Source organism: Salvelinus sp. IW2-2015, linkage group LG18, assembly GCF_002910315.2.
Source record: "Salvelinus sp. IW2-2015 linkage group LG18, ASM291031v2, whole genome shotgun sequence".
NCBI classification, from domain to species: Eukaryota; Metazoa; Chordata; class Actinopteri; order Salmoniformes; family Salmonidae; genus Salvelinus; species Salvelinus sp. IW2-2015.
Genome location: NC_036858.1, coordinates 49,491,049 through 49,517,736, shown reverse-complemented (window position 1 = coordinate 49,517,736; position 26,688 = coordinate 49,491,049). Strand labels below are relative to the sequence as shown.

The 26,688-nt window shown below is 42.1% G+C and overlaps 1 protein-coding gene across 1 annotated transcript; it reads left to right on the top strand.

Moving 5' to 3' along the window:
* On the top strand, window positions 1–26,057 carry anxa11a (annexin A11a). Its single transcript, XM_024008327.2, has 15 exons — window positions 1–153; window positions 14,253–14,515; window positions 15,047–15,135; window positions 15,698–15,913; window positions 16,191–16,278; window positions 19,255–19,349; window positions 19,873–19,986; window positions 20,188–20,278; window positions 20,408–20,487; window positions 22,313–22,369; window positions 22,565–22,658; window positions 23,413–23,508; window positions 24,964–25,022; window positions 25,253–25,375; window positions 25,524–26,057. Exons 2-15 carry the CDS (start codon window positions 14,263–14,265, stop codon window positions 25,581–25,583), a joined length of 1,515 nt encoding a protein of 504 aa, XP_023864095.1. The 5' UTR covers window positions 1–153; window positions 14,253–14,262; the 3' UTR covers window positions 25,584–26,057.
* The last annotated feature ends 631 nt before the right edge of the window (window positions 26,058–26,688 follow it).

Below are 26,688 nucleotides of genomic sequence, written 5' to 3'. Positions count from 1 at the left end.
CAATAGTGCACCAGTGTTACCACTGTGCAGTAATTAATGAGAGACTGCGTTGGAAAGTATGAGGAGTCCCACCCACCTTCGTTATATACATACAGGGACTGAGCTTGAAAGATAGACCAGCGCGGGCAGGAAGAGACGTCTAGCAAACCAAAAGTAAGTGACAAACTAAATGCATGTTTTGCTTAAATCGAAGCTGAACTAGCTATAATATATCAATCGTTTCCAGTAGCGATAGTGCATAATACATTTTTMGGGTTTTTGACACATCGCTTGGATACATTAATTTCTCTACTAGCGAGCCTTCTTGCGCGAAGGCTATACACAATATAACAAAATGTCTCATTGCACTGAGAACATGATAAAGTAGGCTAGGCCTATGGTTAGTTATAGAACTTGAAATGTATGTTTGAGTAATTTGCCTGACAACGACAGGCAGCTTCGGTAAATTTGCTTTTCTTCTTCCGATTAACGTAAACTCACGTAAACTCGTACATCGCCTTGGTCCGTACAATTGCCCTTATTTTAGCGCCCCAAAAACGTAATACTTCCAGATCAACTGTAATGTCAATACCATTGTAAAGCACAATTTCTCCCCTYTCCAACATTATCAATTACATGACCTAAACGCTGCCCGTTTCTGCATAATTCAAGCAGGCAATGAGCCCCGTCAGGTCTTTTTAAAAATGGCGGGTGGGAAAGCGAAACTAATGCGTGATAGTGAGAAGGAGAGATGTTGTGTGGGAAAATTGCTTTTTTTCACTCGATCTGTCCAACTTATCACCTTATCGCCTCTAAAATGTAAATAAAACACTATAAAGAGTTTATATAATGTGTCATTACATACCTATTTGAAGGTTTGTGTTGAATTTGAATTGGGTTTTTAGGGCGGTGCTAAAGTGATCTTAGAAGTAAACAGCGGCTTTGAGAATGATGATCGCATGCAATGATGACGCAAAAAATTACTAGGTATCCCTCTTACCCCAGTCACTGTCCATTTCTTGTTTTTAAACGATGAGAGAAGTGCTACACCTGGTGGAGAGAGATTGTAGACAGAAATAGTTGCTTTATGCGTACTGTACGTTACGACATGACACGTCACGATGTAACGGAGGGTCCGTTTTTTCAACTTTTCTCCAATACTATAGAGCCATTACCATGTCGATCAACGCTTGAATAGAAACCTAGTTCACACCCCCGATTTTGAAGTCAACACAGTCGCTACAGTCCCATTAGTTTTCTTTGTAGCCTCGTTTGAATGTAGCGGTTGCRGACATTTGTACGGAATGGGGTGAGTTTACGTTAGTAGGCCTAGTGCGGAACCTTGACAATGTAGCAAAATTACAACTTAAAGTGTGAAATAAAGTTAACCTGGCTACTTTATGCATAAAAAGTCTAGTGGTGTAACTTTATTTTCGCATGGTTTCGGTATTGACTTATAAAATATAAACACTATTTTGCTTCAGTCTATCTTGAGTTGCTGTCATTCGGTCACAGTGCAGTGTAGGTGTAACAGTTTCACTTCCGTCCCTCTWCTCGCCCCAACCTGGGCTCGAACCAGGGTCCCTCTGCACACATAGACAACAGTCACCTTTGAAGCATCGTTACCCATTGCCCAGGTAGGGGCGAGAGCTATAATGTTACRTTGATGCTGTTGACCCGGATYACTGGTTGCTGCGGAAAAGGAGGAGGTCAAAAGGGGGGTGAATGTAACCGGTGTGATATGGCTAGCTAGTTAGCGGGGTGCGCGCTAATAACGTTTCAATTGGTKACGTCACTCGCTCTGAGACCTTGAAGTAGTTGTTTCCCTTGCTCGGCGGCTTTTGTGGGGCTAAGGGTAACGGTGCTTCGAGGGTGACTGTCGTCGATGTGTGTAGAGGGTTCCTGGTTTAAGCTCAGGTAGGGGCTAAGAGAAGGACGGAAGCTATACTGTTACATAGGCTATTCCCAAAGCTTTATTATAAGCGCCGGCCTAGGCTATTCTCTTATTTATACCATGTTGAAAGGTAGTTTTTAAACATTTTTATTTAACCTTTATTTAACCAGGTAGGCTAGTTGAGAACAAGTTCTTATTTGCAACTGCAACCTGGCCAAGATAAAGCAAAGCAGTTCGACACATACAACAACACACCTGGAATAATCAAACATACAATCAATAATACAGTAGAAAAAGTCTATATACAGCATGTGCAAATGAGGTAGGATAAGGTAGGTAAGGCAATAAATAGGCCATGGTGGCAAAGTAATTACAATATAGCAATTAAACACTGGAATGGTAGAATGTGCAGAAGATGAATGTGCATGTAGAAATACTGGGGTGCAAAGAAGCAAGATAAATAAATACAGTAGGAGGAGAGGTAGTTGTTTGGGCTAAATTATAGATGGGCTATGTACAGGTGCAGTAATCTGTGAGCTGCTCTGACAGCTGGTGCTTAAAGCTAGTGAGGGAGATAAGTGTTTTCCAGTTAAAGAGATTTTTGTAGTCATTCCAGTCATTGGCAGCAGAGAACTGGAAGGAGAGGCGGCCAAAGGAAGAATTGGTTTTGGGGGTGACCAGAGAGATATACTGCTGAGCGCGGCTACGGGTGGGTGCTCATCGTGGACGCGAGCTGAGATAAGGGGGGACTTACCTAGCAGGGTCTTGTAGATGACCTGGAGCCAGTCGTTGGCGCACGAGTATGAGCGAGGGCCAGCCAACGAGAGCGTACACGGTGCAGTGTGGGTAGTATATGGGGCTTTGGTGACAAAACGGATGGCACGGATAGACGCATGCAATCTGTTGAGTAGGGGTATTGGAGCTATATTTGTAAAATGACATCGCCGAAGTTGAGGATCGGTAGATGTCATTTACAAGGTATGTTGGCACATAGTGAAGGATGCTTGTTGCGAATAGGAAGCGATTCAGAGTTAACTTTGGATTGGAGATGTTTGATGTGAGTCTGGAAGAGAGTTTACAGTCTAACCAGGACTTAAGTAGTAGTGACAACTATTCAAGCTGTCAAGAACCGTCCAGATAGTATGGTTGGACGGGCGGCAGGTGCAGGCAGCGGATCGGTGAAGAGCATGCATTTAGTTTTACTTGTATTTAAGAGCAATTGAGGCCCGGAAGGTAGTTGTATGCATTGAAGCTCGTCTGGAGGTTAGTTAACACAGTGTCAAAGAAGGGCCGAAGTATACAGAAGTGCTCGTCGCGTCTTAGAGTGGGATTCAGAGACTCAGCCACGCAGAGCGACATCATTGATGTATTACAGAGAAGAGATCGGTCCAAGAATTGAACCCTGTGGCACCCCCATAGAGACTGCCAGAGGCCCGGACAACAGGCCCTCCGATTTGATAACACTGAACTCTATCAGAGAAGTAGTTGCGTGAACCACGCGAGGCGATCATTTGAAAAACCAAGGCTGTTGAGTCTGCCGATAGAGTGTGAAGTGATTGACAGAGTCGAAAGCCTTGGCCAGTCAATGAATACGGCTGCACAGATATTGTTTCTTATGATAGGCGGTGTAGGATATCTTAGGACCTTGACGTGGCTGAGGCAGCCAGACCAGCTCTGAAACCAATGCATAGCGGAGAAGGACGTGATTCGAAATGGTGCGGTAATCTGTTTGTGACATTGGCTTTCGAAGATCATCAGAAAGGCAGGTAGATTAGATATAGGTCTTAGCAGTTTGGGTCAAAGTGTAAACCCTTGGAGGGGGATGACTGAGCTGCTTCCAATCTTGGGAATCTCAGACGACACCGAAAGAGGGATTGAACAGCTAGTAAGCAGGGGTTGCAACAATTCGGCAGATAATTTTAAAGAAAGGTCACGATGTCTAGCCGCTGATTTGTAGGGTCCAGAATTTTCAGCTCTTCAAAAATCAGCTGACTGGATTTGGGGAAAAGAAATGGGAAGCTTGGGCGAGTTGCTGTGGGGGTGCAGTGCTGTTGACCGGGTAGGTAGCCAGGTGGAAAGCTGGCCATATGAAAGCTGGTGTTACTTTAACATGAGTCTTCAATATCCAGTTGAAGAAGTTTTAGGTGTAGTATATAGGAAGTATAGGAATTTTATCTCTAACCATTTGTATTCATATACCTTTGACTATTGGATGTTATTTATCGGCACTTTAGTATTGCCGCCTAATCTCGGATTGATAGGCTTGAAGTCATAAAAAAGCGCTGTGCATCCCAGCATTGCTAAGAGCTGCTGTTTGAATGAATGCTTACGAGCCTGCTGCTGCCTCACCGCTCCAGTCCAGGACTTGCTCTATCAAATATCAAATCATATACTTAATTATAATAAACACACAGAAATACGAGCCTTTGGTCATTAATATGGTCAAATCCGGAAACTATAATTTCGAAAACACAAAGTTTATTCTTTCAGTGAAATACAGAACCGTTCCGTATTTTATAGAACGGGTGGAAACCCTAAGTCTAAATATTGCTGTTACATTGCACAACCTTCAATGTTATGTCATAATTATGTTAAATTCTGGCAAATTCATTACGGTCTTTGTTAGGAATAAATKGACTTTCAACATTTCGCAACGAGCCAGGCGGCCCAAACTCCTGCATATACCCTGACTCTGCTTGCACTGAACGCAAGAGAAGTGACACAATTTCCCGAGTTAATATTGCCTGCTAACATGAATTAATTTTAACTACATATAAGGGTTTAAAAAAAATATCCTTGTGAATTGATTTTAAGAAAGGTATTGATGTTTATGGTTAGGTACTTGTTTGCAACGATTGTGCTTTTTTTGCAAATGCGCTTTTGATCATCAACTTGAAGTAGGCTGTGATTCGATGATAAATTAAAAGGCAACGCATTGATTATATGCAACGCAGAACAAGCWAGTTAACCTAGTARTATCATCAACCATGTGTAGTTATTATGTTTAGATTGATCGTTTTTTTATAAGATAAGTTTAATGCTAGCGAGCAACTTACCTTGGCTCCTTGCAGCCACAAGGCCCTTTTGATGCTGCACTCGCGTAACAGGTGGTCAGCCTGTCACGCAGTCTCCTCGTGGATTGCAATGTAATCGGCATCCAAAAAGGCCGATTACCGATTTGTTATGAAAACTTGAAATCGGCCCTAATTAAATCGGCCATGCYGATTTAAATCGGTCAACCTCTATATTGAACATGAGGAATATGCCCACACACTTCAGCACAAGACCTACTCCCATTCGTCCAGCAAACATTTGTGTGCTTTACAGGGCCTTACACATATGGATCCCATATGGCTACTTCTATTTATACACCGATCTGTATACWTGTGTAACGTTCCTTACGTTTGATCAATAGAAAGGTGCCACATTTCATTCTAATGTATCAGAGCGATTGTGTTCCAGTTGGTAGCCTGTTTCTTAATTTAGGCTGTATTTGCCATATTGATTTGTGGTTTGATTATTATACAGGATGTTAATAGCCTATGGGCTTTGGTGAGTATGCTGAGCTTGTGTCCTGGTCAAATGCTTTGGTTTCTTATGTTGATGTCTTTGTGTCACAATTTCACTCCTGTATTACACTGGTGCTTGTTTACTTGAAATCTATAGGCCTCAGGCCACTGATAGGAGAAAGAGAAATGCATTGAAATTAGTATTAATGTGTTGAAATTAGTATTAGTTGTAGATAGGTTAGATAAATGAGAAGTATGGTTGATTTCTTGAGTCTTTGGTGTTTGGACTTTGGCTTTCTCTCTTAGTTTCATTTTAGGCTGTGGTCTAAGACTTGTGTGTGTACGGTACACTCCTAGACAAAAATGGTTCTGTGACTGTCCCCATAGGAGAACCCTTTTTGGTTCCTGGTAGAACCCTTTTTGGGTCCAAGTTGAACTCTTTTGGGTTTCATGTAGAACCCTCTGTGGAAAGGGTTCTACATGGAACCCAAAAGGGGTTAATTAAAAGGTTCTCCTATGGGAACAGCCAAAATACCCTTTTTGTTATAGATAGCACTTTTTTTCTAAGAATGTAGATKAAATGGGTGACGGTGTAATAACAGTTATGTAGTCCTTAAATCCATAAATATTATACTATAAAATTAGTTTGACACCCCTGCTGAACTTTGTACTGAWTGTGCTTTTTATGTTGGCACACCTTGGGTGTAGTCAGTGACATGAAATAGAATGAATAGAGCTGACATGATTCCYTATTCTATCTGACAGACATAAATGTATGGTGTAGTACAGATATGACTRTCTGAACATTCTATAACTTTAAATCAAATCAAATGTATTTATAAAGCCCTTCTTAGGAAGGGGAATTCGTGAAACCATTCCACAGAACTTTTCACCGCTTCAGCAATATTCTGGATGCTGGTGTGAACCACTTATCCTTGAGGTCTATGGCCCAGCATGCTGCCAATCGGGTTGAGTTCAGACTCTGATTGGGCCCACCCAGCAAGGCATATTTTCTTCTGTGTAACACATTCTGTTGTTCATTTAATTCTGTTGTTCTTGGGTCATGTCCCTGTTCATACCCAACTTCTTGAGCTTCAATTAGTGACACCATACTACTAATACACATTCTCCTGCAAAATGTCTTGATAAAAACTTGGGGAATATCGTTTTCTGTCAGATGATAGCAAGCTTCAGGCCCTTGGCAGCAAAGCAGCCCAACCATGAGCCCCTCTTCACCAGTAACTTTTACAGTTGGATAGTCTTTGTAGGTTGTGGTGTGTGTGCTTTTTTTCCTCACACGCTTTTGTTTGTTCTCTTCCAAACAAAACCAACCTTAGTTTCAATCTTCGTCACAGAATATTTGCCCAGCTACGCTGTCGGGAACATGCTTAGGAATGTCATTTTGCGAACTCTAACACGTGAGCAATGTTTTTTTTTGCGACCAGCAGTGGCTTCTTTCGTCTGGTTTCCTCCACTGGCAACCACATTCTTGTTTAGGTTTTACGTATCATAGACTCGTACAGAGATGTTTAGCACTGTTCCAAGGGACTTTTGTAGTCTTTAGCTGCACTCTAGGAGTTCTTATAACCTCATTTGAGCATTCTTCTGTTTCTTGCAGTGCTTCTGCAGGAAAGCCCTCCGTAAGGACAGATAACAACAGTGGCGTGAACTTCTCATTTATAGACATATTGTCTTACTGATGGATGATGAACATCAAGGCTTTAAGAGATACTGTGTAACCTTTCCAGCATTTATGACAATCAACAACCTCTCGATCTTGCGGTCTTCTGGCAACTATATTCAGTTCACGCATCGTGCACCACTGAGGCACCATCGCCTTTTCCTGACATAGAAGACACAACTCCACCACTTTTGTCGAGGTCCTTTATAGGGCAGAGCAGCTCTAACCAAACATCTCCAATTCTCGTCTAACAATGTTGTACTCCAGGTAGCTCGACTCCTGACTCCAAATTATCTTTGGAAAGTCATTAGCTTGGGGTTCACATAGCTATTTTCCACCCACCACGCGAATGTCCTGACACACTTTATGCTCACCTCTTCAACCTCATCAATTTGCGTTCGTCCGTCTATTAGTTCTAACAGACTGTGTTTGTCAGTTGTTGTGACTTAGATGAAGAACAGATCTAATTTTATGACCAATTTATGCAGAAATCCAGATAATTCCAAAGGGTTCACATACTTTTTATTGCCACTGTAGGTGTCTGAGCAATGCAGCAAACACCMCACTTTCAAAATAGGGGTGCAAACGTATKTTCTGGCATTCCACATTTTTTACCAGAAAATGATCATGRTCCATTGGGTAATTTGTCATTTTCAATTATTAGCAATGTTTTGAGCTAGTCTGTATTAAAATAGATATGTGAATTTTATATATGATATAACAATCAACAGATTGTATTTTGCACCCACTCCCCAGTCACCTCAAGATTAATGTTTTTGCCCACTCAAAGTTTTGCTTTGCTCCAGTGCACCACTGATTTGGTTCAGTGCAGTTAGAAATCACTAGATGCACCACTGGTGTTTAAATTGAAACGGCAACTGCAAAATACAATTATRTATTTTGTTGTGCTGCTGTTAAATKTKTATAATTGTTTCATGTCCTATGGTGTTGGTCCARTGGTGTTACATATAATTTGAACTGTGTGCACCACGAGCAAATTCAAGGCGTGTTCACACTTTACCAGCCAAGGGCTAAGAGCCTCCATTGCCAAAGGGAKATTTTAGCCCGGGGTTAAGCGAGTGTTCACACTTGCACATTCTAAAGTGGGCTAGCACCAACCCAGGGTTAGCTGGCCCAGCTCCGGAGCAGGGGTAGCACCGACTTATAGCCTCTGAAACACTGTGCCAAAATAGCCCGTTTGAATCAGGGTCAAGAACAATGCCTAGAATGCAAAAGTCWCTTAATTTACATAACTATGCTTGTAATGCCTGTAGTGCGTCCTGCTTTCTGTCAATCGCCAGAATGCTTACTGTCCAATCACAAAAGCTCCACTGTCACATAATTTACATAGCTATGCTTGTGATGCCTGTAATGCGTTATGCAATGTTGGCTGCAAATCTATACTATTTCATCCTTCCATCTGTGGACAAAAATATAATAATACTTTAATCTGTGCAAAATCACTGGTTGCTATGCAGCAGGCTGGCTAACGTCTTCTCACTTAGCCAACTAAAGTTACAAACTCTACAGCTGGAAAGGCAGTAAACGCTCAATTTTTGTCTGTTTTCATWGGTTTTTATTTACATTCAATTGCATATATGATAATATTGTTGCATGATTTCACCTGAATCAGAAAAGTTTATCTCGTTCGGGCACAGCATTCTCTGTAACGTTACTGGGGCGAGATCGAATTTCAAAAGTGAAATATTGTTTCCGAGGTCAGACAGGCAGAGAGCAAAGTTTATACAAACCATCACTGTTGGAAATCAAATGCTAGCCTAGAAGCAATATGAAATGTAAGGCATAAACGCCGACGTTCTGTACATTGCCTTGGAAATAATGGAGGACGCCCGTTCCTGAAAACAGCTGGTCAAACTAGAAACATGTGGAAGGATTTGACAGCATAGAGCCACTTGAGGGACCAGAGACATTCATGTTCATCACTTGAGGGACCAGAGACATTCATGTTCATCACTTGAGGGACCAGAGACATTCATGTTCATCACTCACCACGTTAGGTCATCAATCGATGGTCTCTGCAAAAACAAATCGATACGTTTTTGTTCCTCGTTGGACCGGCGTTTACAATGTATATAATTTCAGCTTGTGTAGTTGTTGGTTTAGCTTTCTATAACGTTGTAGCAAGTAAGGTATGCATGTATGTGCAAGTAAGGTCTGCATGTATGTGTAGGCGCATATTGCTTCATGATTGCAAGGTGTCCCGATAACTTTTCCAACTGTCCCGTTATCTGGTTTTAATGTCCATTATTGAATTCCCTTCTAGCCAATCAGAAACTACTATTCAACAACGTTGTGGTATATTTAAAAAGTATAAAAGTGTAATTTTCCTCCACAAGCGGTTTACAGGCATTTAACACCATACGGCATTTCTTGCCGTCTATTTTCCAACTTCAATCGGTTAAATCACATTGGTAAAATGTTTTTATGCAGTTACAAAGGTAATGGTCCTGGCTGAGCCCCATATGCGAGCTCAGCAGTGCACCATGGCCGAATCGCGGTTACAAATCAAATTGTATTCCTGTTTATGCTTTGTAAACAACAGGTGTGGACTAACAGTGAAATGCTTACTTTCGTCCGTTCCCAACAATGCAGGGAGAAAGAAATAGAGAATTATAGAAAAGTAAAATTACGTTAATACAAGTAGTAATAGTTACACAATGAGTAGGCTAATGATAACTTGGCAATATACACTGAACAAAAATCTAAAGGCAACATGTAAAGTGTTGGTCCCATGTTTCATGAGCTGAAATAAAAGATCTCAGAAATGTCTCTCAAATTTTGTGCACAAGTTTGTTAACATCTCTGTTATTGAGCATTTCTTCTGTCATGCCCTGATCGTAGATTGCTTTGTATGTTTCTATTTTTAGTTTGGTCAGGGTGTGATGTGKGTGGGTATTCTATGTCTGGGTATTCTATGTTGTAGGTCTAGGTTTTCTGTTTYTGTGTGTTTGGCCTGGTGTGGTTCCCAATCAGAGGCAGCTGTCTATCGTTGTCTCTGATTGGGAGCCATATTTAGGTMGCCTGTTTTCCCACTTTTGTTTGTGGGTGGTTATTTCCTGTTTAGTGTTTTGTTTAACCTTTCAGGACTGTTCATTTGTCRTTTTTGTTGTTTGTCAAGTGTTTTCGTATTTTATWAAAAAATATGACCACTTACCACGCTGCACCTTGGTCCTCCTCTCCTTCKCCAGACGACAATCGTTACATCTTCTTTGCCAAAATAATCCATCCACCTGTCAGGTGTGACATATCAAGAAGCTGATTAAACATTATCATTACACAGGTGCCCCTTGTGCTGGGGACAATAAAAGGCCACTCAAAATGTGCAGTTTTGTCACAATGCCACAGATGTCTCAAGTTTTGAGGGAGCATGCAATCTGGGGCGGCAGGTATCCTAGTGGTTAGAGCGTTGGGCCAGTAACTGGAAGGTTGTTGGATTGAATCCCCGAGCTGACAAGGTAAAAAATATGTCGTTCTGCCCCTGAACAAGGCAATTAACCCACTGTTCCCCTGTAGGCCGTCATTGTAAATAAGAATTTGTTCTTAACTGACTTAGTTAAATGGGCATGCTGACTGCAGGATTGTCCGCCAGAGCTGTTGCCAGAGAATTTAATGTTCATTTATCCACCATAAGCCGCGTTCAATGTCATTTTAGAGAATTTGGCAGTACGTTCAACCGGCCTCAAAACCGCAGAGCATGTGCAATAATMATAATAATACATTATATTATTTTTATGTGAACATAATCAAAGACCAAATTTWAATGCTYCAGTTTGCATTTTCAAGTTGACAGTTCACATTTGTAACTGGTGTGAACCACTATCAAAGTTCACATTTGTAATTGTGATAGCATTATTTGTGATAGAAAGAATATGAAAACTTAATGTGCAATTTAACAATGCTTTTTAACCTACCAAGTACACAATTCAAATCCTTATTGGGTAAAACAATATTATTCCTCACATTTCCAATTTAATTTCCTCATTGTCATGCGTTATCCTGGCCACATTCTTAACAGTTTGGCCTGTCAATTGATCACTGTTGGTGGGACTGTCAGGGCAAGGGCAGGATATTTGTGAGAGTCACAGAGTCAGYAGGGTTTCAGACTGGTCAATTGATCACGATGGGTGGGATTTTCAGGGAACGGGGTGGTATGTTTGTGACAGGGTTGGTARGGTTTTAGACCTGTCAATTAATTAATGGGGGTGGGATTTTCAGGGAAGGGAATAGATTAGTCATCTCATCATCAAAACACGTTTTCAACATGACCAAAAGTATGTGGACACCTTCTTGTTGAACATCTCATTCCAAAAACATGGGCATTAATGTGGAGTTGGTCCCCCCTTGCTGCTATAACAGCCTCCACACTTCTGGGAAGGCTTTCCTCTAGATATTGTAACATTGCTCGCGGGACTTTGTTACATTCAGCCAGGGTTGAGGTCCGGGCTCTGTACAGGCCAGTCAAGTTCTTCCACAGTAATCTCAACAAATCATTTATTAATTATTWTTTGTTGTTGTTGTGATATCCAATTGGTAGTTACAGTCTCGTCCCATCGCTGCGACTGCCGTACGGACTCGGGAAAGGCGAAGGTCGAGAGCCATGCATCCTCCGAAACACGACCCTGCCAAACCGCACTGCTTCTTGACACACTGCTCGCTTAACCCAGAAGTCAGCCGCACCAATRTGTCAGAGGAAATACCGTACAGCTGGCGACGGAAGTCAGCTTATATGCGCCCGGCATGCCACAAGGAGTTGCTGAAGCGCGATGGGACAAGGACATCCCGGSGGGCCAAACCCTMCCCTAACCCAGAAGAAGCTGAGCCAATTGTTGACAAATAATTTTTGTATGGACCTTGCATTGTGCATGGGGACATTGTCATGCTGAAATGGGAAAGGGCCTAACCCAAACTGTTGCTACAAAGTTGGAAGCACAGAATCGTCCAGAATGTTATTGTATGCTGTAGTGTTAAGATTTCCCTTCACTGGAACTTAGGGGCCTAGCCTGAACCATGAAAAAWAGCCCCAGACCATTATTCCTCCTCCACCAAACTTCACAGTTGGCACTATGCAYTGGGGCAGGTAGCGTTCTACTGGCATCCTCCAAACCCAGATTTGTCCGTCGGACTGCCAGATGGTGAAGCGYGATTCATCACTCCAGAGAAGGTGTTTCCACTGCTCCAGAGTCCAATGTCAGCGAGCTTTACACCCCTCCAGCTGACTCTTGCCATGGCTGCTCAGCCATGGCAACCAATTTTATGAAGCTCCCGATGAACAGTTCTTGTGCTGATGTTGTTTCCAGAGTCTGTTTGGAACTCTGTAGTGAGTGTTGCAACTGAGGACAGACGCTTCAGCACTCGACTGTCCCGTTCTGTGAGCTYGTGTGTCCTGGAGACGAAAGAAATGCACACCAGTTTATGCGAGGTGCTGGCTAGCGGAGTAGAACACTTGAAAAAGAAAAGGAGAGCCGCACATTCTAGGAGCTCAGATGCAATAAATGTATAACCAACGCTTCAACAACCAAGCTTGTGTGGCCTACCACTTTGCAGCTGAGCTGTTGTTGCTCCTAGACGTTTCCACTTCATGATAACAGCACTTACAGTTGACTGGGGCAGCTCTAGCAGGGCACACATTTTACGAACTGACTTGTTGGAAAGGTGGGAAGTCACTGAGCTCTTCAGTAAGGCCATTTTACTGCCAATGTTTGTCTATGGAGATTGCATGGCTGTGTGCTCGATTTTAAACACCTGTCAGCAACGGGTGTGACTGAAATAGCCGAATCCACTCATTTGAAGGGGTGTCCACATACCCTGTATATATAGTGTAATTTATTTAAATTGTTGTGTTCTCTTCATAAAAATGGATTCCCACTGTTAAACAGTGTAGAATTGTAGGAAAAATGTATCTAAAATATTCTGGGGTAAATCCCCCAGACCACCCCCCCTTACAATTATCTGTAAGGTCCCTCAGTCGAGCAGTGAATTTCAAACACAGATTTAACCACAAAGATGAGGGAGGGTTTCCAATGCCTCTCAAAGAAGGGCACCTATTGGTAGATGGGTAAAAACAAAAAAAAAGCAGACATTGAATATCCCTTTGAGCATGAAGTTAATAATTACACTTTGGATGGTGTGTCAATACACCCAGTCACTACAAAGATACAGGCGTCCATCCTAACTCAGTTGCTGGAGACGAAGGAAACCGCTCAGGAATTTCACCATGAGGCCAATGGTGACTTTAAAACAGTTGCAGAGTTCAATGGCTGTGATAGGAGAAAACTGAGGACAAATTAACAACATTGAGCCTCCCGGGTGGCGCAGTGGTTCTAGTGCTAGCTGCGCCACCAGAGTCTCTGGGTTCGCGCCCAGGCTCTGTCGCAGCCGGCCGCGACCGGGAGGTCCGTGGGGCGACGCACAATTGGGCTAGCGTCGTCCGGGTTAGGGAGGGTTTGGCCGTAGGGATATCCTTGTCTCATCGCGCTCCAGCGACTCCTGTGGCGGGCCGGGCGCAGTGCGCGCTAACCAAGCGGGCCAGGTGCACGGTGTTTCTTCCGACACATTGGTGCGGCTGGCTTCGGGTTGGAGGCGCCCTGTGTTAAGAAGCAGTGCGGCTTGGTTGGGTTGCGCTTCGGAGGACGCGTGGCTTTCGACCTTTGTCTCTCCCGAGCCCGTACGGAGTTGTAGCGATGAGACAAGATAGTAATTACTAGCGATTGGATACCACGAAAATTGGGGAGAAAAGGGGATAAACATTTTTTTTTTTTACAACATTGTAATTACTCACAATACTAACCTAAATGACAGAGTGAAAAGAAGGAAGCCTGTACAGAATAAAAAATATACCAAAACATGTATCCTGTTTGCAATAAGGAACTAAAGTAAAACTGCAAATATGTGGCAAAGAAATTTACTTTAAGTCCTGAATACAAAGCATTATGTTTGTGGCAAATTCAAACACAAGCGCAGCCAAGGAAACCACGATTCGTTCCTGCTTAATGGGTCATCCTGAGGAATTTAGCCATGTTTCTTCTCCCCAGCTAAACTCCATGGAGAGGGGAGTGGCCCACTGCATTTTCCTGTCATCATAACCTAACCCGGAACAGAAAAACTCCAAACAGAATGCATTTACATATAAAAAATAGGCCTTATATTTAGATATTTTTCCTTATTTCAGACCATAAACCATGAGTTATCCAGGATACCCCGCTCAAGCCGGAGGCTATCCACCCCAGGYAGGAGGTTACCCACCCCAAGCCGGAGGTTACCCACCCCAAGCCGGAGGTTATCCACCCCARGCAGGWGGYTATCCACCCCAGGCAGGAGGTTATCCACCCCAGGCAGGAGGTTACCCACCCCAGGCAGGTGGCTATCCCCCTCAAGCAGGTGGCTATCCACCACAGCCTGGAGCTGGAGGGTACCCAGCCATACCCCCAGCAGGTAAGGCCTCAGGACAACAGATCATGCCTAATATATGCACATGCAGCATGTTTTATATGTTTTATTCTCCTAACAACCTCCGCTGTGCTGAGACAACACTCACAGACCAACTTGTGACTGACATAGTACTCCCATTCTGTGTGCCCTGAGTATCACTCTGCTGACTAGAATTGGCAAGTGTGTTTATTGCTAGTCCAAAGCCAATTTAATACTGACCCATTTCTTTACCTCTCTGCCCTAGCAGCAATACCAGATATTTGTTAAAACTTCTCTAGTATGAAGTTTAAGCACTTTCTATTTCTATTTAAAACAGAACAATTATCCTTTGGTTTCTGGTAACAGCTGATTGAAGGATGTATTGATTGATTGATTAATCAATTACTTGATTGGTTGACTACAATCATATACAACCACAACATCAAAGCAAAACTGTCCAAACTGTTGTAAAACAGTAGTAATAGTACATAGCAATTTGTCAGTGATTTGCCATAAACAGTTTAGTGGCATGCCCATCTATGTCATCTGTTACAGATAGTTGGGGAGGTGGTGCTGGTTTCCCCACCTTTGGTCTTGATAATCTGTCCAACCCTGGATTCAACGCAGGCAATCTCCCAGCCATGGTAAGTCTGGCATGAAAATACAGTACAACCCCCCCCCCCCCCCCCATTAATTGCACAGCCAATAATGGAAATCACAACCCAATTATTGACCGATAAGACTTTTTACCCAGGTCATCTTTTTCTCATATCTATCTATGTTGCAGCTTTCTTGTTAACCTTCCTTAATAGTCTCTCTCGCATGACTAAAATAATGTAGCGTATGTTTGTTAGCTCAGATAGTGCTTCAAAAACATAATAATTTGCTGCAACCTTCTCTTTCACTGTTGTAATCCTTCAAAACTCCATGTTTTGTATCATTTCTTTTTTGCATTGCCTTTTATTTTCTCTTTATTAAAAAAACAAAAGCAGATGTTTAATCAACATCTATAATACATAATTGATGTATAACAGCTTTGGTTGCAGATTAATTGAAACCAATCAGCTTCCTGCACATTTTATTGGATGCCCACTTCTGCTCCAATCACATGCCAACCCGATCTCCGCAGCCATGTTCACCTCTGGTGGATACCCCCACCCTGCCCCCCAGCCCCCTAACCAACAGCCCTATGGTATGTACCCCCAGCCAGGAGGACAGATGCCCCAGCCTCAAGGCCCAGGCATGGGCTATCCAGGCCAGCCCATGCCTGGCTACCCACGGGCACCCTCACCCAACCCCTCCATGCCTGGTTACGGAGGAGGACCAGCACCTAATCAGCCCATGCCAGTGTACCCTCAAGCCCCGTCGCCCAACCCGTCCATGCCTGGAGGTGGAGCCATTCCAGTCTCTCCTGCCATCAATGTAAGATACACTGGGAAGATTTAACCCTATTGTGACAATAGTCCTTCAAAATACCATTTTAGGACAGGCATACATCTGGTTAAGGGTCCATACTTTATCCAAGGGTTTAAACTGAATACCTAAATGTTCTGCACTAATATTGATTGGGCTTCTATTTTTTTCTTACTCTTCTTGAGATGTCAATTATAAGAGATTTTGCCAGGATTTTTACTGGTAAATAACACTGACAGTGTAAAGCAATCAGGTTACATTCCGGATTAATTCCCTTTTCTTTCAGAGAGGATTCCGGGGAAGCATCAAGGATCATCCGGGAGCAGACCCACTGAGAGATGTGGAGGTTCTGAGGAAAGCCATGAAGGGCTTTGGTGAGTTGGTTAAATAGACCCTGTCCAGAAACAACCCCTAGCCCTTTATACTGGAGTCTAGTGAGTGAGTTAGACCCTGTCCAGAAACAACCCCTAGCCCCTTATACTGNCTGGAGTCTAGTGAGTGAGTTAGACCCTGTCCAGAAACAACCCCTAGCCCCTTATACTGGAGTCTAGTGAGTGAGTTAGACCCTGTCCAGAAACAGCCCCTAACCTTTTATACATTGGTCCAGTGATTGAGTTAGTGTACTGGCCAGCAATATTTGACATTTGTATATACAGTGTGTATGATATTATAAATACCTCACATGCGACTCGTAATAAGACTAAGCAATTGGCCAATAAAATGTTTATCTGAATCATAAAGATAATTAGCCATATGCAAAATACTATAGTTAAACCATGTGCAATCGAGTATAATGCGTTTAGCTGACTAAGGAATGGTCATGGGAAGCTACTCATTCAAAGGTTTTTCTTTATTTTTTACTATTTACTACATTGTAGAATAATAGTGAAGACATCAAAACTATGAAATAACACATATGGAATCATGTAGTAACTAAAACAGTGTTAAGCAAATCAAAATATATTTTCTATTCAATTTTTTTTAAATAGCCACCCTTTGCCTTGACAGCTTTGCACAATCTTGGGATTCTCTCAACCAGCTTCACCTGGAATGCTTTTCCAACAGTCTTGAAGGAGTTCCCACATATGCTGAGCACTTGTTGGCTGCTTTTCCTTCACTCTGAGGTCCAACTCATCCCAAACCATCTAAATTTGGTTGAGGTCGGGGGATTGTGGAGGCCAGGTCATCTGATGCAGCACTCCATCACTCTCCTTCTTGGTAAAATAGCTCTAACACAGCCCACAGTGTGTTGGGTTATTGTCCTGTTGAAAAACAAATGATAGTCCCACTAAGCCCAAACCAGATGGGATGGCGTATCGCTGCAGAATGCTGTGGTAGCCATGCTGGTTAAGTATGCCTTGAATTCTAAATAAATCACAGACAGTGTCACCAGAAAAGCACCCCCACACCATATCACCTCCTCCTTCATGCTTTACGGTGGGAAATACACATGCAGAGATCATCCGTTCACCCACACCGCGTCTCACAAAGACACAGCGGTTGGAACCAAAAATCTCCAATTTGGACTCCAGACCAAAGGACACATTTCCGCTGGTCTAATGTCCATTGCTCGTATTTCTTGGCCCAAGCAAGTCTCTTCTTCATATTGGTGTCCTTTAGTAGTGGTTTCTTTGAAGCAATTCGACCATGAAGGCCTGATTCACGCAGTCTCCTCTGAACAGTTGATGTTGAGATGTCTGTTACTTGAACTCTGTGAAGCATTTATTTGGGCTGCAATTTCTGAGGCAGGTAACTCTAATGAAATGATACTCTGCAGCAGAGATAACTCTGGGTCTTCCATTCCTGTGGCGGTCCTCATGAGAGACATCATAGCGCTTGATGGTTTATACGACTGCACTTGAAGGAACTTTCAAAGTTCTTTAAGTTTTCCGTGTTGACTGACCTTCGTGTTTTAAAGTAATGATGGACTGTTGTTTCTCTTTGCTTATTTGACCTGTTCTTGCCATAATATGGACTTGGTCTTTTATTATTACCAGGGCTATTTTCTGTATACCCCCCTACCTTGTCACAACACAACTGATTGGCTCAAACGCATTAAAAAGAAAAGAAATTCCACAAATTAACTTTTAAGGAGGCACACCTGTTAATTGAAAAGCATTCCAGGTGACTATCTCATGAAGCTGATTGAGAGAATGCCAAGAGCGTGCAAACTGTCATCAAGGCAAAGGGTGGCTATTTGAAAAATCTCAAATATAAAATATATTTTGATTTGTTTAACACTTTCGGTTACTACATGATTCCATATGTGTTATTTCATAGTTTTGATGTCTTCACTATTATTCTACAATGTAGAAAATATTAAAAATAAATAAAAGCCCTTGAATGAGTAGGTGTTCTAAAACTTTTGACCGGTAGTGTAGATTCTAAGGTTAACTTACAAGGCAAAGCATGGACAAGGAGATGCTTACTAGCCAGAGGCCTAGAAGCTGAGGAAATGAGAATTGATCATACAACCTTCCTCCATGGACTGGATACAGGATAAGAGACAGAACAAAGGCATTTAATTTCATTTATAACATCTGAAGGTGTTTCCTTTCAACCCAGAACCAATCACCTTTGATCAATCAAACGATACATAGTTTACAGTGTAACCTGACCACCAAGGCCCAATCTCCGCAGGGTGTCACAGCATTTAAATGCTTCTGTGGGGGATGAGACCAGTGTAAATATGACAGAATTCCTGAGAGGACCATAAAACCTTTTTCCATATAGTAATTCAGATTTCTCCCTGTACAGATACAAATAACCACAGAGATCATACATGCACATAATTAGCATCAGAGTTATCCTCAGTGAACACGTTTCAGATATATACCAAACATGGATACTATAGTATTATTCAATCACATTCAATAGTCAGTCTTCTGAATACTGTAACAGAGAGAAACATTTTGGCCCCTCGGAGGGGGGAAGGGCTGACTAGTCCTCTGGCATTGTCTCCTGTCTAACAACTCCAGGTGTCAGAGCACATAAATAAGGGCCGAGCATACATTAAGCCCTATCTAATCTTGGAACCAGAAACAAATATTACATGCTTAATGGCCAGATGTCACGAGAGAATAGGCCCTGTCCAGAAACAACCCCTTGTCAGTAACCTTATACAATACGCACTTGTGTAGATCTGAAAGGAAAGGATAGGTAAATTCAACACTAGCAATTACATTGCYTTCTATCATTGAGCCTCAATCTTTGAATGACTTAATTATGTATGAAGACCTGGTAATGATATTTGCTGAGCTATACTAGTAAAAAAAATAATGTATAAACTCATGAAGGGAAATGGATGGGCAGTTTTGAATATGTGTTCTGACAGGGAACTTGTTCTACAGGTACTGATGAACAGGCCATCATAGACCTGCTAGGGAGTCGCTCAAACATACAGCGTGTTCCCATGCTCGCGGCCTTCAAAACTTCCTACGGAAAGGTAATACAGTTACATTTAAAAACGTGATACCTTATTTATCTAAGTTGAGTTATTATGGAACAAATGAATATAATGAGTGTTACAGCATCATACAATGATCTGTATAAGTGAGGCTCAGGGAGGGTCAGAGGGTATATCTAACAGCAGCTGATGGTTCTGCCAGTAAACGACGTAGCTGGAGGACTTGATTCCCTCAGACCCCATTATAGCAGTACCCGGAACACACATGGCACAGCAGTTGAACACAGATAGCATTAATGCTTGAAGTGGACTGAAGTAGGTCCCGCCACTCATTTTGGGTGCCGGTACTCTTTCTATATATTTGCCGTTACTTATCATATTTTACAGCCAATATTCTAAAAGAGGTGCCAGTACTCAAGCAGTACAGAAAATGACGGTGCCGATATTCAAGTTATAGAACAGTGAAAGTGCTTGTTCTCTGCACCGCTGAGCACCAGCCCAACTCAAGAATTACTTGGTTAGCATTGAATTATACCAAGCTTGTATCCCCTTACCTTCCTAGGATCTGGTTAAGGATCTGAAGTCAGAGCTGTCAGGGAACTTTGAGAAGCTGGTGCTGGCCATGTTGAAGACCCCAGCCCAGCTTGATGCATACGAACTCAAAGATGCCATTAAGGTTTGTGAAAGGGTTTTTATAATCACTGACATGGATATTCTCTCTTAGCGTGTGTGTGTGTGTTTGCGTTCGTACGTGCAAACAAGTGGAATGTTTTTGTTTTGTGTTTGACACAACTAGCTAAACTAGTTTAATGAACAGAGAAATAGTAATACTCATGTCGTAAACCTACCAACTGTTCTCTACTGTATGTTCTGACAGGGTGCAGGGACAGACGAGGCTTGTCTGATAGAGATCCTGTCCTCTCGCTCCAACGCGGAGATCAGAGAGATCAGCATGGTCTACAAAACAGGTAAGTTCCTCAGGTAGACACACACTACAGGGACTACAGATAGCGTTGAGGTAAAAACCTTTGAAATAAATATGAGAAGTGTACTGCTCTGTACTGTGCTGTGTAAGAAAGCTGTGTGTGTTATTTCAGAGAATAAGAAGTCACTGGAAGATGCCATTAGTGGGGACACCTCAGGACACTTCCGTAGACTCCTCATCTCTCTGGCCCAGGTACAGCCTATGTCCCATAGATGTAGAATAATGTATACATTAGAAATACATATACATACAGTACATACAGTTGAAGTCAGAGGTTTACATACACCTTAGCCAAATACTTTTAAACTCAGTTTTTCACAATTCCTGACATTGAATCCTAGTAAAAAATTCCCTGTCTTAGGTCAGTTAGGATCACCACTTTTATTTTAAGAATGTGAAATGAGAATGTGAAATGAAAATAGTAGAGTTATTTATTTCAGCTTTTATTTCTTTCATCACATTCCCAGTGGGTCAGAAGTTTACATACACTCAATTAGTATTTGGTAGCATTGCCTTTAAATTGTTTAACTTGGGTCAAATGTTTCGGGTAGCCTTCCACAAGCTTCCCACAATAAGTTGGGTGAATTTTGGCCCATTCCTCCTGACAGAGCTGGTGTAACTGAGTCAGGTTTGTAGGCCTTCTTGCTCGCACACGCTTTTTCAGTTCTGCCCACAAATTTTCTATAGGATGAGGTCAGGGCTTTGTGATGGCCACTCCAATACCTTGACTTTGTTGTCCTTAAACCATTTTCCACAACTTTGGAAGTATGCTTGGGGTCATTGTCCATTTGGAAGACCCATTTGCGACCAAGCTTTAACTTCCTGACTGATGTCTTGAGATGTTGCTTCAATATATCCACATAATTTTCCTACCTCATGATGCTATCTGTTTTGTGAAGTGCACCAGTCCCTCCTGCAGCAAAGCACCCCCACAACATGATGCTGTACTTCGGCTTGCAAGCCTCCCCCTTAATCCTCCAAACATAACCATGGTCATTATGGCAAACAGTTCTATTTTTATTTCATCAGACCAGAGGAGATTTCTCCAAAAAGTAAGATCTTTGTCCCAAAGTGCAGTTGCAAACTGTAGTCTGGAATTTTTATGGCGGTTTTGGAGCAGTGGCTTCTTCCTTGCTGAGCAGCCTTTCAGGATATGTCGATATAGGACTCGTTGTACTGTGGATATAGATATTTTTGTACCTGTTTCCTCCAGCATCTTCACAAGGTCCTTTGCTGTTGTTCTGGGATTGATTTGCACTTTTCGCACCAAGGTACGTTCATCTCTAGGAGACAGAACGTGTCTCCTTGTGGGGCCCCCCACCAAGCGGGCAAAATAATTGAGTGCCCCTCTCTTGACGGCAGAGAGAAAAATGCTATTTTAAAGTACATTTCCTGCAACTCTAAACATTTTGCCATGGGGTGTAGAGAAAATGTTGCAGTTTTAATGCAAGCTTTCTCAGGTTATACATATTTTGCCATGGGGCGGAGAGGTCTTTTTGCAATTTTATAACACATTTCATGCAATTCTACTCATGCAATTCAGAGATACATTTGTGCGGTTTTGTAACAAATTCCATACAATTCTACTCATTGTGCCATGAGGCAGAGATACCTTTTTGAAGTTTTAAAGCAAATTTCCTGCAATTCTACACATTTTGCCATAACTTATGCCATGTTAGTGATATCTGAGTGAGAGTGACTAACAAAATCAATGGGGCCCCCTGGAGGTCAGGGGCCTGCGTGCTCGATCAGTATTCAGCCATTAACACTACAAGGTTTAGATAACTGGCTGGACTAATTTACTAACCTCATTTTTAGCTGACATGGTTAATTGAGTGACTGTCTGTGACTGAAAAAACAAGAGAAAAACTGCTGATGCACAACCAAATGTCTAACTTGCACGTTGAGTATTCTACCATTCTAACTCTCAGCAGTTCCAGTCGGGGTCCCTAAGCGTTCGCTTATGTTGCCTATGCCTGCAGCCGGCCCTGATTATGTGTTGTGTTTGTGCTCTCAGGGTAATCGAGATGAAAGAGAGACAGTGGACATCTCTGTAGCCAAACAAGATGCCCAGGTAAATTGCCATTTCTTATCTATAATGAACCTTGTGTTGTCTAATTTACATACTGTATTGTGTCTTCAACATACTTAGGGACAGGTGTTTTTCATTAAATTTGAGCAGGAAAAACTCAGGACCCTACACGGCATATTTTAAATCTCTACCTACTCATTGAAAGATGCCTGTGTGTATTGTGTGCCCTCTGTCCAGGCCCTGTATGCTGCTGGAGAGAACAAGGTGGGAACAGATGAGTCCAAGTTCAATGCCATCCTGTGCGCCAGGAGCAAACCCCACCTCAGAGCAGGTAACTACAGGGTAGAGCAATGGTACTGTGACAACAGAAGTCAAATATCAATTAAATGTACACTGCCAGTTTATTAGGTACACCACCCGTTCACGAATATGGTTCACTCCTTCAGACGGTGAGTAACGTGGCCGTGGCTTGCTATATAAAGCAAGCAGGCAGACAGGCATCGAAGCATTCAGTTACTGTTCGAATCTACGGTAGAATGGGCATAACTAGTGACCTAAACGACTTTGAGCGTAGTATGGTCTTCAGTGTCAGGCGCACCGGTTCCAGTATCTCAGAAACGGCTGCCCTCCTGGGCTTTTCACGCACGACAGTGTCTAGGGTTGACAGAGAACTGTGCGACAAACAAAAAACATCCAGTCAGCGGAAGTCCTGTGGGCGAAAACAGCTTGTTGATGAGAGGTCGAAGGAGAATGTCAAGAATCGTGCAAGCTAGCACGCTGGCCACAAACAGGCAAATAACGGTGCAGTACAACAGTGGTGTGCAGAACGCACAACTCGTCAATCCCTGTCACGGATGGGCTATTGCAGCAGACGACCACACTGCGTTCCTATCAGCTACAAAAAAGGAATTCAGGCTGTTCTGGAGGCAAAAGTGGTCTGACCCGGTACTAGATGGCCACTGAGTGTATATGAAATATCAGTCGTCTGGTGCTGTCCACTCATCTTGATTCATAGCTTTTGCCACTACCTTATCCGTGTGTGTGTGTGTGTGTGTGTGTGTGCCCGTGTGCGTGCATATGTGCAGTGTTCCATGAGTATCAGCAGATGTGTGGCAGAGATCTAGAGAAGAGCATCGACAGAGAAATGTCTGGAGACCTGGAGAGTGGAATGGTGGCCGTGGGTAAGAGGACACCTTTTGGTGAACACACACCCATGCAGGTCACACCTACACGTCTCTACGCAAACACATACTAACACTCTATGTCACACCCATAACAACACACACACAGAGTGGAATACCCAGATGTATGTGTAGGGGATTACCCAATAAAACCTTGAACAATTGTTCCACCCAATTACTGTATGGGGTTTGACTTAACAGTAGCTGGGAATTTCTTTTTAAGCCGAATGTGTTAACACCCATAGCTTACTCATTCTTATTGTGAAAATATGTTATAGAAGATGCTATAACAATATGTGAGTTGTCACACTGTTGCTGTCTGAATGAGTAATTGTTGTTGTTTTCCTTCACTTGGCTATCGTTGCTCCGGTTAATGGTACAGTAACATGCTTTTAGATTATTTTGACTGGATGACATCGTTGTTGTTCTCTGACCTTGTATCAAGAGATGCTCACTCTCCATACACACTTCATAGTAATGATGTGTTGTTTGCTTGTTCCATTATGCATGATGTTTGTCCGTACAGAAGTCATGTTGATGTGATGTTTAAAAATGTATTTCACGCTTCTGACTGTGTTTATCAAACTACATTCGTATATTTTCATATACACTGAGTATACAAAACATTATGTACTCTTTCCATGATATAGACTGACCAGGTGAATCCAGGTRAAAGCTGTGATCCCTTATTGATGTCTCCTGTTAAATCCACTTCAATCAGTTTTGATGAAGGGGAGGAGACAGGTTAAAGAAGGATTTTTAGGCCTTGAGACAATTGAGACATGGATTGTGTATGTGTGCCCTTCAGAGGGTAAATGTCCAAGATGGAATATTTAAGGGCTTTTGAAAGGGGTATGGTAGTAGGTGCCAGGCACATCAATTTGTGTCAAGAACTGCAACACTGCTGGGTTTTTCACGCTTAACAGTTTCCCGTGTGTATCAAGAATAGTCCACCACCCAAAGGCCATCCAACCAATTTGACACAACTGTTGGAAACATTGGTGTCAACATGGGCCAGCAGCCCAGTGGAACACTTTCGACACCTTGTAGAGTCCATGCCCTGACGAATTGAGACTGTTCTGCGGGCAAAAGGGGATGGTGCAACTCAATATTTGTTATGTTTTGTACACTCAGAGTATTTTCAAGTTCCAGTTTCAGATATGACTTGACAATCTTTTCACTTTTATCCCTTCATATTATTTTTAACCGTTAGCTTTGTTTGTTTTTGAGAGTTTCCTTCAACACACGGTATCAGTCACCGTGTCTCAAGTCTGTTTGTGCTCTTGCAAACTCAATAGCTTTCATTTTCAAGCTAAACATTTGGCATGACAATGACTGACTAGGAGTTGGCATTGTAGCACAAACAGACTGGGCCATGTTATCAGTCTCTCCCTCCGAAGACTAGCGCCCGCCTACTAATGTTAATTCTAACCCTCTGCTCTCTCCGTGTTCCAGTCAAGTGTATTAAGAACACACCCGCTTACTTTGCAGAGAGACTTTACAAGGCCATGAAGGTAAGACACGCCTCGTTTCTGTCTGTATGTCTGTCTGTCTGGACTGATTACAACATACTGGACATACAGAACAACAAAACTGTCCACGACTGATAAGTGAACACTGTTTACACTCACTACATTTTCACTTTCCCAGTACCAATGAAATTACATTGTTATTACAGTAATTGCTTCTGATAACTGTACTCTTTAAATAAGTGCTAAGGTCCAGCGTGTGCGTGTTTTCTCAGGGGGCCGGGACCAAGGACAAAACCCTGATTCGGATAATGGTGACCCGTTCTGAGGTGGACATGTTGGATATCCGTCAGGAATACGCCAAGACATATGGCAAGTCGCTCTACACAGACATCTCTGTAAGTATCTCTCCTCATCACTACACAAATTCAAACACACATACACACACCAGTACCTCCAGTAATGCTACTGCTATAGAGCAGGTTAGGCATTCTAGTATGATGTTCTGGACTAGTTTGTTGATGTGTTTGTTGTTGTCTATGACAGGGAGACACTTCAGGGGACTATAAGAAACTGCTGTTAAAGCTGTGTGGAGGGAGCGACTAGAGGAACCATGTCAGCTTTCTTTACAGGACGTCCCCCACACTATATCTCCAATGTTTACATATATACCCATTTACTGACTAGCCTATAATAGTAATATATATATATATATATATATATATTCCTATCTATCTATCTATGCATGCACCACAGTCAGCAATACAGCATGCCATGCCATCCATTTTCTTCAATGCAACTTTTAGCACATGTTATGATATGAGAACCTCCAATCATAAAAGCTGTTCCTTTTCTATATTTTGTATGAGCAAGAAAGTACATGTTTTTCCATAAGTGTAATATCAGTGCTGGATATTATAACTTAGTCAGGGTAAAAATGCCCTAAAGGTGCAACGTGCAACTTTGATTAGATTAGAATTGGAATTTAAATCAATATATTTTATTTTAACAAGCCTGTGCCAATATTATGCATATGTAATTGTAAAAGTTAACTAAGTAGTAATTGGTTTAGTTGAAAAATGTTAAATACATGACTCTGAAGTCAGAATACTTAGCAGCTAAAGTACCAAAATGTTCAGTTTATATTTGTGTTTATATGGTGTGTGTGTACACTATCATTGTGTTTTTTTGTCTGCTGTTTGCTACAATCTCTTTGAGCATATCTGTCAATCTAACTTCTAACTAAAATCTCATTGCATCACATTTCAGTAACGGTGCTCTGATTTAATATTACATCTGAAAATAAATGTTGAGAAAAACCGCTGTTGTTTCCCCTACTGAGGATTTCATCCATGCTAATGTTGTGTTGCATCATACTGTGTTTTAGTCTTGAGGTAAGGAAGAGCACTATTTCCTGTTTCTGACCCAAGGCCCCTGACATTTTCAACAAATGGCTGATGTTCTTGGCCTGTTATTTGTGGAGTCAGTGAGCAAAGGAGAAAACCGTGCCAGTTGCAATAACCTTTATTTGAAAGCAGTCACAGCAATATGATTTTGTAGACAAGTCATATTTATTTAAAAAAATATATATTTCACCTTTATTTAGCCAGGTAGGCAAGTTGAGAACAAGTTCTCATTTACAACTGTGACCTGGCCAAGAATAAAGCAAAGCAGTTCGACACATACAACAACACAGTTACACATGGAATAA